Genomic DNA, 15,140 nt, shown 5'->3' on the forward strand with positions numbered 1-15,140 from the left:
CAACAGAACAAACCCAGTCTGATGAGCGCGTACATGAAGGATCAAAAGCAATGGGCGTGGTACAAAATAACGTCCAAGTTAATCATGTCCATGACTTGATAACTAAATTCAAATAATCGCATTTGCAGTGGGGCATGGCAGCTGGTTTTAAAAATGTTCCATTCTCACTACTTATCTGATCATGTATGTATTTTATATTGTATGTCTTATACATTAGATATGTTGTATTTCTAAGGTGAAGAAAGAGGTCCAGTCTCCAAAAACGCAGCAGTCAAAGACCAAACACACAGCCATATCCTTAAGTTCCAAAACAATTTCGTACTGCGACGTTCGTGTCATTCAGGCATATTTAGTCAATGCGCATGTCTGCTGTTTTGATTAATTTTGATCTAATAGCGTTCCCTTACTTTGTGTTCCTGCGCATGCGCAACACAAATAGTTGCTCGTCGTCGTCGGCTCGTGAGCAAGCCGAAGCACGTAGCGCGCGGTGCCACGGAGCTAAGAGGCGGCGAAATGTCCGGGAAGAGTTTTCGAGTGAGCGACGGGGACTGGATATGTCCCGATAAAAAGTATGTGCATCAATTATAATATGTATTTCTGCACTATATATTTATAGAAACGTTTGCAGCGTTCGTTAGCCTGTCCCGCTAACAGTTAGCGTAGCGCCAGGCCTCCTACAATGTGGGTGCTGTTTGGGCTGAGCTATTTCTTAACCTTATTTAGATATGACGCGTGTCGTGAGCAACAACATGACGCTTGAATGGCACAGGGCAGCGTGGCGATACATCTACGATGGACCGCCGACGTTCAGAAGCTTTTGCTGAAATGTCTTCCTTTTTTTCTTTTCTTCTTCTTTTTTTTTTTTTTTGCCTGACTTAGCTGCACTTAGCTCCCGCAAACCAATTGATTCTGTTCTCTATTGTTGGCGGTCACGACGTTGGGGAAGCCAAGCTGACACGGGTTTGGACTCTAACCTGGGTAGTCAGTAGGATCATGTTACAACTCAACTGCTCTGAAATGGTCTGAGGTGACGTCCAAGACAGCTGCAGCAGGACTTTGGCTCACAGAGTTCACGTTAACCACAGTTGGAATAATATGAAACGACGCCATTCACTTTGCTTGTTTTTTTTTGTTTGTTTTTTTTAGATCTTCTCAATATTCGTGAATCAGCCCTTTGCTTTGCAGCTATTTAAGTGTAATGTGTTTGCAGGTGTGGGAACGTGAACTTTGCCAGACGAACTAGTTGTAACAGATGTGGAAGAGGTGAGTCCTGCACAACATTGTTTCCGTGAATTGTGATCTCTCCTCCATGATGTCTGCTGCACTGAAGCCATTGTGTTTTACTCCACAGAAAAAACCGTAGAAGCCAAGATGATGAAGGCCGGAGGAACGGAGATTGGGAAAACCTTGGCTGAGAAGAGTCGAGGCCTCTTCAGTGCCAATGATTGGCAATGCAAAACGTATGTCCTTGCATATAACAAGGCCCTGTTGCATTTCTCTGGTTTTTGGCTTGAATGTTGAAGGTTTTTCTGTTTGTTGCTGCAACATTTGGAGTGAAGGCAAGCATGTTAAAAGGCTAAGAGAGCCTCACTCCTTCACTGCAGCAAAGCAGGTCTGATGTCATGGTGTTGACCAATTGTTTTTTTCGTAGTTGCAGTGACACCACAACAATCTCATGATCTATATTTATGATCGGATACAGTTACCACGACAGCTAGTTGTGATTAAAAGCAATGCATACACATTTTTCTGTGGCGTGATGTCAAACTGTTCTATTTATGGAAGTGTTTTTTTAAATAATTGGGGGGGAAAGGATTTTTATTTTTTTTATATTTCTTTTTATTAAATAATTACTGTGGTCTTCTACAGATGTGGAAACGTTAACTGGGCAAGGAGATCTGAGTGCAACATGTGTAACACACCTAAGTATGCCAAGCTTGAAGAGAGAACAGGTGAGATACGCAGTTTGTAGTTTGTCGGCGTTGTGTGTAGTTCTGCGTATCAATTGTCTCGTTTGCTTCTCAGGATACGGTGGAGGTTTTAACGAAAGGGAAAATGTGGAATACATTGAAAGGGAGGAATCTGATGGTGAATATGATGAAGTGAGTCTAACTTTCAAATGATAATTAAGACAATTGTTTTTTGTGGCGGCCAGGGGAATTTATCCCTTTTGCATCGTGGAAGCTCATTGATGATTTTCTTCTTCATGTCATAGTTTGGAAGGAAAAAGAAAAAGTATCGCGGAAAGGTCAGCAGCACCTCCTCCTCTAAAGACGGTGGTGAGAAGAAAGAAGCAGCAAAAGATGAGGAGGAGGAAGAAGAGGAGGATGACGGCGACCTCTCCAAATATAAACTGGATGTAAGAGCTGTGACTGTCACTGGAAATTTAACTCGGCAAACGTACATGTTGCAATGTTATGTTAAAAAATACATATATATATAAACATACCACCCCCACCCCCTACCCCTGCAGGATGACGATGAAGAGGACGATGAAGATGGAGATCTGTCAAAGTACGACCTGGATGCCAGCGACGAGTATGACAAACCGGCGAAGAAGAAGGGCAGCCGCTCCGGTTCCTCGCGCTCCCGCTCCTCCTCGCGCTCCTCCAGCTCCAGTTCTCGGTCGAGGTCCAGGTAAAAGGGTACAGGTCAAGGGTAACTCCAGGCAAAATGTCAGTATCAGCTCGATCCTTCACATGACGTACTGATCAACGTCAGTTATATGTCCTGCTTTGTTGCGTTGTTTTTGTCTTCTGTCACCCCCCCCCCTCCTCCCATCCCATTTTCCACAGTTTGAACCTGAATTCATTAGAACAGAAATGCCTGCGATATCAGGTGTACCGATAAAGTGGTAGCGCAGTTTGCACTGGTTCCACCGGAGGCACTAGCCCTTTTCACACAGACAAGAGAAGCCGTTTCTTTCGCTTAGAGCCCATCGAAGGCGACTCACTGCTGTATCTTAAAGTCATCTGACGCAGCTCCCTACATTCTATTGAGAAGTGCAATGACGTCGGCACCAGTGTCCGTATCCAAGAAACGCATCCACGTCGGCAATTCTTGTTTTCATAGAATATAAACGGACATGACGCTCTCTCTCCCACCAGCAGTCATTTCTCAACTTTACTAGCTGCTATCGGTTTTACTGTGGTTTTACCACACCCTTCGACACAGACCTCGATCAGCCACTGATAGCGCTGCTGCCACCAGCGAATTGACAGATCAGTTCATGCTTCCAAAACTGCCCTTCAGACATGAAGGAGTTATAAGCCTGAACGCACCCTTGAGCAGCCTGTGTGAAAGGGGCTATTGTAACATGCAAGAGAAAATGGGTTTACATCTCGTTTGTCGCTTGTATTTGTTTCTGTGTTTTCATGTTTTTGTTGTAGTTTTATTTGGGGTTTTTTATTGTCTGCCCACATCTACATTTAAAAAAAAAACAACCCATCTCTGCATGGACGCCTGCATAAGCTTTGCTCGTGCAGATAGACTAGCAAAAAAAAAGCAAATTAGCCAATGCTGTGCAAAAAAAAAAAAGTTAACCTCATGCAGTTGACGCGACCAAGGACAAAATGGCACCTGGACAATTTGGTTAGCCTCTCTGTAATGTGTTGAGGTTCAGCTTGTAATAGTACAGAATGCCTGATCAGCTGCCGTTTTAGTAAACATCCAGTTCATTCAACCTATGACGATGAGCTGAATGCTATCTGACAATATTCACTGTCCCGCTTCTCCTTTCTGCATACATGTTTGTTTGTTTTTCGGTCTGTGCTGCTTTAGGGGGGTCAAATGTATGTTGGGTGATTTGAAGCATGCGGCCATAGTCTGCTGTGGAGCCAGTGCATTTGTATTGTCCCATTTAAATGATCTGTGTTGTGTTCAGTTTTGTTGTCTTTCTGTTTGCTGCCTCTATAGTCATATACGTTGATATTAGATAAGAGTTATACTCATGTAAGTGAATTGTTTCTGCAAAGTGTGTCTCAGGTTTAGGATTCCTGGATCATGTTATATGAGCTGCAGTGCTGTTGAGAAAATATTGGAAAGGTTCTGTTTTTATCTTGCAGGTCCGGCTCTCGCAGTTCGTCCAGTTCCAGATCTGGCTCTCGCTCAAGGTCTCACTCCAGGTGAATGAGGTGACATGCACTCTCTCCCTTAGAGAGTGTATGTGCGGGGCTGAAAGATCCAAGGCACAGCATTTAGTCTAGAGTTTAAGAAAACAAAGTCAAAATTCAGTTAAGAACCTAGATGTTGTCCGCGGGTTGTCCTGATGGTCCTAAAAACTGTCAACGGAGGGTTTTAGCATTTAGAAACTTTGATGGGTCTTTGTCAAGCATCTCTCTGGCGTGGCGTCTCTTGCCCACTAAGCAATCATTAAATTTAATTAAAATAAACATTTTCTGAGTTCCTATTAAGGAGATCTCAAGATCTTAAAAATCTACTTTTTTTTTTTGTTTGTGCAATTGTTGTGCAGGTCCTGCGAAGGCTTCCACAACTAAAGAATTACATTAGTATAGTACAAAAAAAGCAGGGAAGCTTGATAAATACCCAGGCTTGGCAAAGTGTTTTGACCTTACTGACCTCAGCGCTTGGTTTATTCCTCCAAAAGATCCAGCTCCAGGTCTGGAAAGGGCTCCTCTCCCCAGAAGAGGTCCCGCTCCCCGTCCTCCTCACCCGAGAGGAGACAGAAGCGCAGCCGCTCCAGGTCCTCATCTGGAGGGAGGAAGCGCAGGCGTTCTAGATCACGTTCGTCCGAAAGGTTTGGGTTTCTGTGGAATACCACGATGGCACTGATTGTTGTTAGCCAGCTGCTGGCTTGCTTACGGGAATTCAGATTCACACAACATGTTCTCATGTGTTGTCCTTTTTTTTTTTATAGCTTCTGTCATAGTAATTATTAGACTAGGCAAATCCAAATGTTGAGATCCAGTTTTGATAACCCCGCTTTCTTCCCATGATGTTCATGTGATTGCAGGGGCCGTGGACAGTCTTCTGGATCCTCCAATTCTGGTTCCAGTTCAAAAAAGAAATAGATATAGATCAACAGTGTTAAAACAATAAAAAAGGAACTTTGGTACCAGTGCATGTTATACTTCAAGAAAATCAACCACATCCTTTCTGAAAGATGTTCAGTTTCATCAACGTCTTTTTCCCCCGCGGAAAAGACAGCAGCAGGGCGACCGCTCTCTGCCAAGATCATTACATGCTACAGTTTTAAATCCACGTACACACAAACTGTGAATAGTGTTTGTAGCTACACGTGTCCAGTTAACAAGTGTTTGGTCCTCTGAGAAAATCAGATGCACCTTGGAGAGACTGTGTCCCATCTTAAACCCATTTTGCTGAATACCTTTATGGCAGGACAGTTCATTTTACTCGTGTAAAGAGATTCAAAGGAGAAAAAAATACTTTCTTCAGCTCAGCAAAATAATCATTTTCCTTTTGAGAAATACACATTTTATTTTTTAACAAAAGATAAAGTGAAATTGTTAAGAGGATTAGGTCTGTACCAATGAATTTGGGCTATTTTACTTTATTTTTTAAAATAAATATTTTTGTGTGTTTTCAAGGTAAGTATTTTACTTTTGATATTGCTTGTAATTACACAAGTTCAATATTGTTTAAATTAGATTCAAGTTCTTTTTTTCTTAAAACTGACCTAGTTTTCTCTAATTTTCACACTTTGGTAAAAAAAAAAAAAAAAAAAATGAGAATAATAATAATGAGGTTTAAATCTTGTGCACCATATTAGGACAGTTCCGTTTGATCCAGTCAGCTCCCAATTCATGTTAGAATGTGGCAGTTTTTTGTTTATTTTTTTTATTTTTATTTTTTAGTTACAATAACTCCAATGTACACGTGTAAATAAAAACCTGTCAACATTGTATCTTTTCTGTTTTGTTTTGTTTGGTTTTTTTTTTTTAGGTTCCAACGCGCTGGATACATTTAATAATACCAGTAGCCTATTATTTATTAAATGTTTCTGAAATTTGAGGATCACCGTTGTACCAATAATTGAACACGACCATTGATTTAATTGTTATTTATACATATATTTTGAGTGAAAGAACATTCAGCTGAGTGCCGACTAAGATCACAAAAATCAGTGTTCAATGGATCGATACGTGTCACTTTATTCATTCATTCATCTTCTATACGCGCTTCTTCCTATTCAGGGTCACGGGGGTCTGCTGGAGCCTATCCCAGCTGTGTTAGGACGAAGGCAGGGTGACACCCTGGACAAGTCGCCAGTTCATCGCAGCGTTTCACTTTATCTAACTGAAAAGAGCAAACTCGCGGTGATGGAATCACATTTTAGTGCTAACATGGGTGGTTGACGTGTTAGTGGGAGCTAATTTGAGTTCGCTTTTACAACCTGGCGCATAAAAATCCAATTTCCGATCGGCGCAGTTCTACTTCCGGCCTACAGGTGGCACTTGATGCCAGGCCGTGATGAATGTAATGAACCGCGATCACTTTTTGTCTTCCGACACTTGAAAAACGTAATTATTCGGTACACAAACCGATTTGCCTGAAGGTTCAGGCCAACCTTCCAAACATGGATTCAAAGATAATCCATTTTTAACCCCACTTCTAAGCTGAAGCTCTTCTTTGGTGGTGCAACGTGTCACTCGGCGAGCGAAACAAGTGGACAGTTAATCAGAGAAAAGTTTTGCCTAAAGAATAACTAAATAAACGCGTCACCCGTCTTTTGACCGGAAATAGATAGCTACTTTACATTTTCCCGCTACAAAAGGGCTTTCTCTTTTTGAATGAAATGTCATTGACGCTGCTGTCAAAGGTTTCGACCGAGTTCTCTGAATCAACATGAGGTTTTCCCTGAATACAACAGCTTCGGAACGTTGTGTCTTAACTTTAGTGTATCACTCCGCCTTACGGGTGTTCCAATCACTTTAAACTGAATTTGAAATTGAAAGGTTAGGGAGGGGGGGGGGCATTAAACGTGCCACTTTTTATTTATAAAAGCTTATAATTATAAATAGTAAAGTATACTAAATGAAAGGTGTGCCTTTGTTTACAATTGTTTGAACAGTAACCCCGCTCCAGCTGAAATTTCGCAAGCTAAGCCACTGAATCTGTCAAGAGAGATAACCTTCCCCACACGGTTACTATTGCTACTGTGGTGTTGGACAGTGACTACTTAAGGGCATAGGGAAAGGTCAACTATTTTCTTTTTCTTTTCTTTTTTTTTTAAATTCATATGACAAAATTAAAGACTTATAGTCAACAAATCCTTTATTTACCTACTACATTTTATTTTTAATTTCTTTCATCCATTTTCTACGACTTCTATTGCTCCACAGTCACAGCGGGATTTAACTTCTTTATTTATTTATTTTTTTTGCAAAATAATATCTACCATGTATTTTATACTTTGTTGTGTAATTTGCTGTTCAAGATCGTGTCAGAAGGTCTCCAGAAGGCAGACACAGCAAGATGTGGACTGCCATGCAGTTAAACCACCCATGACTTCAGGCGGATGGATTCATAATATGTTGTGCCAAAAGAAACTAAATTAAGAAGTCCACAGTCATTTCTGGCACCACAGTCATGCTGAACCACAAGGGGTCGGTCTCATTAAAAATGAACGAGACACACTGCAGCCTGTGTTCTCGTCACAATTAACCGTCAGTGTATTACAGTAATCAGTGTAACTACTTCTAATAGCAGATAATATTTTGATTATTGAGAACAAACAGGAATGATTTTTTTTTTTCAATGTGAGTGCCTGGCCTCAATAACTGTTTTACAAGGGCAATATCACATCCCAGGTTGTGCTGTTACAGTGTAACACTGAATATTGAAAATCTTCACGGCTATGATTACACCTGCATTTCCATGCAGCAGAAAATATAATGCAAAATTTGCCACTAACATTTTGTAGCAGTCTGGGAGGATTGGAGACACTCTTCCTTTTTGAGGTGGTGGTTAGTAATTTATAATTTTGTCGTGTGATGATTTGTCACCTATTATCTTTTATCAAGGCCTGTTTTCTCCTGCACTCAGGGTTGTGGGGGCCTGTTGGAGCCTATGCCAACAGTGATAGGGAGCCTATGCCAACAGTCACTGTGATAGGGCAAACACCCTGGACAAGTCAGTTCATTCCAGGGCCACATGGAGAGACAAACAAAGACAAACAACAATTCACACGCGCACACACCTACAGTCAATTTAGAGTTACCAATTCACCTCACATGCAGGTTTTTGGACTGTACGAGGAAGCTGGAGAACCCGGACAGAACCCACACAGACACAGGAAGAACATGCAAACTCCACACTTGAAAGCCACCCAAAAGTGGAGCTCCAGTCACTCTCAGACTGAATTGAGTGTGGCTGGGTTTGTGATGCTTTCCTCACTGAGACGTTAGGACAAGTTTGTATTATTTTTTTCTTTTGTTTTGAAATTAAACCTATTACACTACACTGTTGCACGCCCAGCTCATGCTTTCTACTCAGCCGGCCTATGATATACAGAGTTAGTTATAAGTGAACCCACAAGCTGGCTCAGCTCCTTCCCTGCTCTGTGCGCTCTTGTCAGTAGTCCCGCCTCCAGTGCGTAAAGTAGCAGCTGCGCTCAGGCGCACCGCTTCCAATCTCGCAACACTCGCCGCGCAGGCAGGATGCCGGACACACGCACGGCTCTGCCACCGCGCACGGGTTTACCCTTTTGGAACGATGAGTGTGATCACCAGGGCACCGCGGGAGTGATGCTGAACGCCAACGTCTCCAGGTCAGCGCGGGAGAGCAACGGCACCAGGAGCTGCAGGTCCGTGTCCGTGGGGTTCCCCATCACCATGATGATCACCGGGATGGTGGGCAACACTCTGGCGCTCGTCACGGTCTACGTCTCGTACAAGAAGAAGGAGAACAAGAGGAAGAAGTCGTTCCTGCTCTGCATCGGCTCGCTGGCCCTGACGGACCTGTTCGGCCAGCTTTTGACGAGTCCGATCGTGATCTCGGTCTACCGGGCCGGACTGATGTGGGAGCGCGTCGACTCTTCCGGCTACCTGTGCGCCTTCTTCGGCGTGTGCATGACCACTTTCGGCCTGTGCGCGCTCTTCATGGCCAGCGCCATGGCCGTCGAGCGGGCCATGGCCGTGACGAACCCGCACTGGTACTCCAACCACATGAGAACCAGCGTGACCAAGCAGACCTTGGCCGTCATATGGTGCCTGGTGCTGCTCTTCGCGCTGCTGCCCATCGCGGGGGTCGGGAAGTATACGCGCCAGTGGCCGGGCACCTGGTGCTTCATCAGCACAGGAGACACCGAGGTCCCCGGGAACATGTTCTTCGCCACCACGTTCGCCGGCCTGGGCATCTTTTCGCTGCTCGTCACGGTTTCCTGCAACGTCCTCACCATCCGGGGACTAGTGATGCGCTGCAAGACCAAGTCCGGCGCGTCCCACTCCTCCAAGCAGTGGGAGCGGCTCACCACCGAGACCGTCATCCAGCTGCTGGGGATCATGTGCGTCCTGCTCGTATGCTGGTCCCCCCTGCTGGTACGTTTTCGATTTTATCAGGCCGCTGCAGCCTCTCCTGCTTCAGCCAGTAAACATGATGGTTATGATGTGTGTTTTTGTTATCTATTTCATCCTCTTGTTTACGCTCAACACAAGTCAAAGGTGGATCACGCTGTCCGCATGAACGCGCTGTCATGGAAAATTCCCCTGAAAAGGCTCCTTTCCATTACGGAGCAATCTACTTAGCAGGGTCCTGTTCTGGGGGTCTGCTCTCTCTGCTATGAGATCATGCATTGTCGGTCAGATATTAAAAAGTCCCACCAGGGATATAAATAGAAGCCGCAGCACTGACACTGACCGCCACTCTGAGGGAGAGAGTTGTGCTTTCTACAGGTGGTTTGACAACATCGAGTTTTAGATTGCGTAAACTCTGCACCCGTGTCAAATTACATCCATTTTATTGTCTCACTAATGAATGTTTAGTTTAAACGTCCTTAATGATAGAAGTTGTCTTTTTTTTCAAGATCAATGATCCAAAAACCCCACAGCTGTACAGAAAATGTTTAGCCCTGTGTTTGCAGCCCCATACAAACAGACTTCCCTCCTCCATATTTTGAAGGAAGAGACTCGCAGCACTGTCGTCAGTAGCCGGTGGTAGAGGTATCGCTGAGGCGTCAGTGCCCTTTGTGACATCACAAAGGAAGGATTACAGAACTATGCCTTAAGCACACATAAAAAAAAAAAATCAGATTCTGAATTTGCTTCTTAAGTTTCTCATTTGTGGCAGGTTCACTGACAAGCACTTATTGTAGTTGGACAACACTGGTGAGGAGGATTTTGTATCACATGAGGCCTTTAATGTTCTGTGGTGGTTCTTCTCTGACACACCTCTGATGGGGCTGCCCCTCTCTCCCCAGGCTCTCATGATAAAGATGATCTCCTCTCAAGTGTCCTCCCACCAGTGCAACTCAACGGTGCTGCCCTCAGGCCGCGGCCCCGGCAAGGACACCCACCTGGACTGTAACTTTTTCCTCACGGCCATCCGCATGGCCTCCCTCAACCAGATCCTGGACCCCTGGGTCTACCTGCTCCTGAGGGAGATCTTCCTGCGCAAGTTCTGCATCGTGGCCAACGCCGTGTCCAATTGCTCCATCAAGGACCGGAAGGACACCCAGGTGGTCTTGGACCCTCTGAAAAAGCAGAACCAAGAGGATGAGGGCCTCCGCAAAGCGCAGAGCAGCTAAGTCCAGCCATTGACATGAGCATCTATAATTCCTCTGACTTTGAAGCCCGGCCCGATTCAAGTGGCAAAACGCACGTGTTGTCAGAAGGAAGAAAAGTGAATTTTCTCCACCACAAACGGATACAGTGCCAGCCTGCTCTGATCTGAGTGCAGCTTGTTTTGCTGAGAGCTCGTTCAGAGTCACCAAAACCAGCATGTGGATGCATGACAGTGTCACCCTCTGGCCAGCAGCAGACTGAAAACGCCATACTAAGTTTTCACTACCAATAAGACATATTGGGCCAAGGAATTATGTACGCAACTCTAAATCTTATGGATGTGGAGAATCTCTTGACTTTGTCTTCGTTTGTGTATTGAACCGAGTTGTTGGAACTAAAATAGAAACAGGTTTGTAAATGTTGTAAATCAATTTTTGTATATAGCTTTGCCATAACTGACACAAAATGTAATAACTGTGGATGGGCATTCATTCAGCGGACAGATGTCCACCTTAAACAGGAGTAATTTGTTTATTGTAAGAATGTTGTGTGTGTATTTAAGAATTTTGCTTGTCCGTGGTGTTCCTTCAGCAAGCAGCCAGCACTTAAAATGTGAACGTTTTCTCGACGCTTCTCCTCTTTAGTTTGTATGCGTTGGTAATGTCATGCACAAATATTTATGCTGTTTTTTTTTGTTTTTTTTTAAGTTTCAAGCCACCTTTAAAGGGGCCTTAAGTGTTTGTTTTGGTTTTGGTTTTTTTTGCCTGAGAGTGCAGCTCAGAACAGCTTGTAAACCAAAACAGAGATACTCTTTGGGGCCCCGCCTCCTTACGCTCCTCTCATCTCCATTGCTCCACCCCCTCCCTCGAGAACGTGACGATGTTTAATTTTTCCAAAGTCAGTTAAAATTGCTTCTTGTCTTTATAGCGGTGGTAGGGCAACTGTTCCGACGGGCAGCTGGAGGCGGATATTCACGTCCGCTGACACACCCGACTTTGTGAACAAGAGGATGGAAAGGAGTAGAGATCAACAGGCAGAGTGTGAAGTGACGCTCTGACCCCGATGAAACTACACCACTAGAGCTGCACATTTCTGATTTCCTTACACCGATGAAAATTGCCTAGTACCCCTTGAAAGGACTGTTTTTGATCAAAAACAGCTCGTGAGTTTGTCCCTCAGTGTTTTGTTTGCCTTTTGGTGCAACCTTGTCGCTCTGCATCGAGATGAAAGTAAATGATGGTGCTCAGTCAAAGGTGCTCAGCTGTGAAGTGTTTTTCTTTCCACGACACTGAAGCAAAAAACAAGCAAACAAACAAACAGAGGCTAACCCTTTTCCTTCTTATGCCACATTAGTGATTTTGTATTTAGTCTGCAAAGCTCCAAACCAGTTGGAAAGATGCCGTCAAATTACTTCATTTCACATTTTCTTCTAGTTACTCCTACTTACTCTCTCCTTACTTGTGCGGCCTTTTCTGAATCAGGGTTCGGCCGTGTCCGCACGTGTCACCACTGTGCACGTTGTAAATCTCTCACTCCTGCTTCTCGGCAGAAGGCACCTCAAGGACGGACATGTTGGCTGCCATGGTGACCTGCAGGGTGTCGGCCCGGTCTTGCTTTATGCCTTTCAACTGTGATGGAAAATAGATGTAAAAGATTCACATTGTAAAAACCAGTCCTCTTAACAAGAACAAAAAAAAAAAAGAATCAATCTAAACCTATTTTCAGCTGCATGTTGCACAGAAAACTATCAATTTGGTTGAATTGTCTTCAAGTTTATTGCCACTCGTAAAAGTGCAGCGACGCCAACATTCACCTCGGCTGTTAATGTATAAAAATAACGTCAGCTAAGTGCTCCCTGGCTGACACATAGGGGCGTTCGAGCTAATGAACACCGGACTCGTGAAGCTTTTCATTATGAGCTCTTGTTCCGAGCATATGTTAGACCCTGAGAAACATCTGTCGTTCAATCCATGCCCCTCCAGCAGTGTTTCTATTTTCGAGACGAGGTGTTGTGACAGTGAATTCATCTCATCAGTTTCCTTTTCCTACTCCCACCTGTTAATGGTGGCACAACTGTTTCTGTTTTCTGTCATGACACCCACAGTGGGGAAAAAAAGAGAATGAAAATTATGCTTGGTTTTCCCTTGAGAAGTTACCAATTGGCAGTGTGCACTCAGGAAAGAGAACGTTTTCATTTTTAAACATGGTGGCTTACTTGCAAATCATCCATTGAGACTTTAATATAACTTATTTCTTGCCTCCTGAAGAGATATGTCACAGGCTCCATTTTTCTTTCTGCAGACAACTATCCAATTTATCTTCATATTACCCTGAGTCCTTTTGTGGAACCGTCTTGATGAATGCAGTCACGACCCCTGTGCTGGGTTGCTCAAAGGTCTGGATGGCCTTGGCTCGGCTCGGCTTTTCAGATGGCAGCTGCAACAGATGAGAGTCCAGCAGGAGCACGGAAGGGGGTGTGTAATTACATAATGATACCAAACAGACTTCATGCATTCAGAAGCTTCCAGTGCTGCCAGCTGACTTGCGTCTCTCTTGGCCTGGTCGCTAATGAATGGAAATGATTCAGCAGTTCTCCCCAAAGCTGAGGACTTAATGATGCTGTAAGATTTACACTTTGATATTTAAATGCTCGTATTTGTGTTCTGTGCGCTTTCAGCACTAAAAGCATTGTGGGTTTTTTTGTTTGTTTTGTTTTTTATACAAATGTTCCATTTTGACCGCAACTGATTAGGACATTTAGTTCAAAATTCTTTCAGAACTTGTATTGGATGTCATAGAGAACCTTTCACCTCTCTTTGTCCCTCAGCTTGTTTCAGGCCCTTGTCTGTTATCTGGAAAACCAACTGGACCTGTGAGTTGACATGTTGCACGCCGCACTGATATGATTCATATAGAGCCTCTGACTCCTTCTGGAAGTGCCACCAAGGTCATGTCTTAAGGCTTGGTTAAACAAAATTAATTATATAAAGATCACATTTCAAGGCTGGGTTTAAAATAATAATGATAATAATAATAATAATAATAATAATAATAATAATAATAATAATAATAATAATAATAATAATAGACTCATCCATCTTCTATACCCACTTACTCCTGCACTCAGGGTTGTGTGGATCTGTTAGAGGTCAATCCCAAATGTCAGGGGGCGAAGGCAAGGTGACACTCTGGACAAGTCAATAACAATAATAATAATCCATGAAAGAAAATCCATCATCAGCTTTACGTCAAGGAAGGTACATGAACGTCAAAGCCAGAAGGCAGTGCAACTAGTGTCCCTTCACCAACTGCGATTTAAAGCATTGGTGAAGTGCAATGGACCTCGTCATGAACCCAGTCATGAAAGTGAACTCGTCCATCCTGTTGTCTCAGGGGACATCGTGCCTCTACAACAACTCTGAGACTCGATTCTCAGATGAGGGCTATCGCCACTCTGCCAGGCACGGCAGGGCAGGAATGCTGTAAATGTCGCGGCACTGCGCTCTTTCTTGTGACATCGCTATTGTGTAGATAAGGTTTACGCAACACTGTGCCAAGATTAGGTGCCTGTCAAAGAGAAACTTCTGGTATTTTATGTTCTTGTCCTCCGCTTGACTTGGACAACACGCACCGCTGATACATTTTACAGTAGTGTTGCTTTGAAATCTGCTTTTTGCTGGGATATTGTGACTATGGTTAACATTTTCACATTTCCAGCATATGACTGAGAGGTGACAGATGCACTTGGTTCATCCCCTCTGTACTCATGTACTGAGGCATGCAGTATTAAAAAAACAAAAAACAAAACAAGCTGAAGAATGTGACTTTTTCCTGTAAAACTTCACAGTGCACTGCGCATTGCTGCTTTGTTTGCCTATACTCCATTGCAAGGTGAAGGCAAATAACGGCTGTTGTGTTGTTCCCACAAGAAAAAAAACAGCAGTTGGATACAACTGGACTGCAGCACCAAGCTAAAGCCTGTCAGTTCTTGTTTTATTCCAAAGTTGCTGTTAAGATGAGAAAGAAGTGGTTGTTGTTGATTTGTGGCGGGTTTGTTTCAAAGCATGTCAGGGCTTCTGCTGTTTGCTATGTGGGCTATGTGATTTCTCTGAAACAATAAATGGAACAATGCTAATTCAGCGCTGAGTGGTTCCATCATTAAACACAATGGTTTCATTCAAAGATAGTCACACTATTAATGAATGCATTAACTACTTTACCCTTTTCCATGAATAAAAGCCAATGGAATAAATGGTTTGTATGTGCAATAACGTGGAGCCTGATGTGGAGCTTTAACAGCTGTATCTTGAATTCATTAATCAAGGGTTTAATATTTTCACTTTTGCAAAAGCCAAAAAACCTGAGGAGGGAGAAGTTGGACGTGGATGAAGCAGTGTGGAAGGCTGCACGAAAAGCCAAATCCAATAAAAATAAATTGGA

The 15,140-nt window shown here is 43.6% G+C and overlaps 2 protein-coding genes across 3 annotated transcripts; both read left to right on the forward strand.

Moving 5' to 3' along the window:
* Positions 1–414: 414 nt before the first annotated feature.
* Positions 415–5,882, forward strand: zranb2 (zinc finger, RAN-binding domain containing 2). 2 transcript variants are annotated; one of them, XM_076022655.1, is made up of 10 exons: positions 415–569; positions 1,211–1,263; positions 1,352–1,460; positions 1,870–1,952; positions 2,026–2,102; positions 2,216–2,359; positions 2,474–2,637; positions 4,065–4,124; positions 4,607–4,756; positions 4,973–5,882. In XM_076022655.1, the coding sequence occupies exons 1-10, from the start codon at positions 514–516 to the stop codon at positions 5,028–5,030; spliced, it is 954 nt and encodes a 317-aa protein (XP_075878770.1). In that variant the 5' UTR covers positions 415–513; the 3' UTR covers positions 5,031–5,882. The 2 variants fall into 2 exon arrangements, with proteins under 2 accessions (XP_075878770.1, XP_075878769.1); XM_076022654.1 differs by having other exon boundaries at positions 4,607–5,882.
* Positions 5,883–8,305: 2,423 nt separating this feature from the next.
* On the forward strand, positions 8,306–14,836 carry ptger3 (prostaglandin E receptor 3 (subtype EP3)). The gene is made up of 2 exons (XM_076022656.1): positions 8,306–9,518; positions 10,397–14,836. The coding sequence occupies exons 1-2, from the start codon at positions 8,640–8,642 to the stop codon at positions 10,721–10,723; spliced, it is 1,206 nt and encodes a 401-aa protein (XP_075878771.1). The 5' UTR covers positions 8,306–8,639; the 3' UTR covers positions 10,724–14,836.
* The last annotated feature ends 304 nt before the right edge of the window (positions 14,837–15,140 follow it).

Source organism: Nelusetta ayraudi, unplaced genomic scaffold, assembly GCF_046127955.1.
Source record: "Nelusetta ayraudi isolate G7.1 ecotype Tasmania unplaced genomic scaffold, CSIRO-AGI_Nayr_v1 ptg000013l, whole genome shotgun sequence".
NCBI classification, from domain to species: domain Eukaryota; kingdom Metazoa; phylum Chordata; class Actinopteri; order Tetraodontiformes; family Monacanthidae; genus Nelusetta; species Nelusetta ayraudi.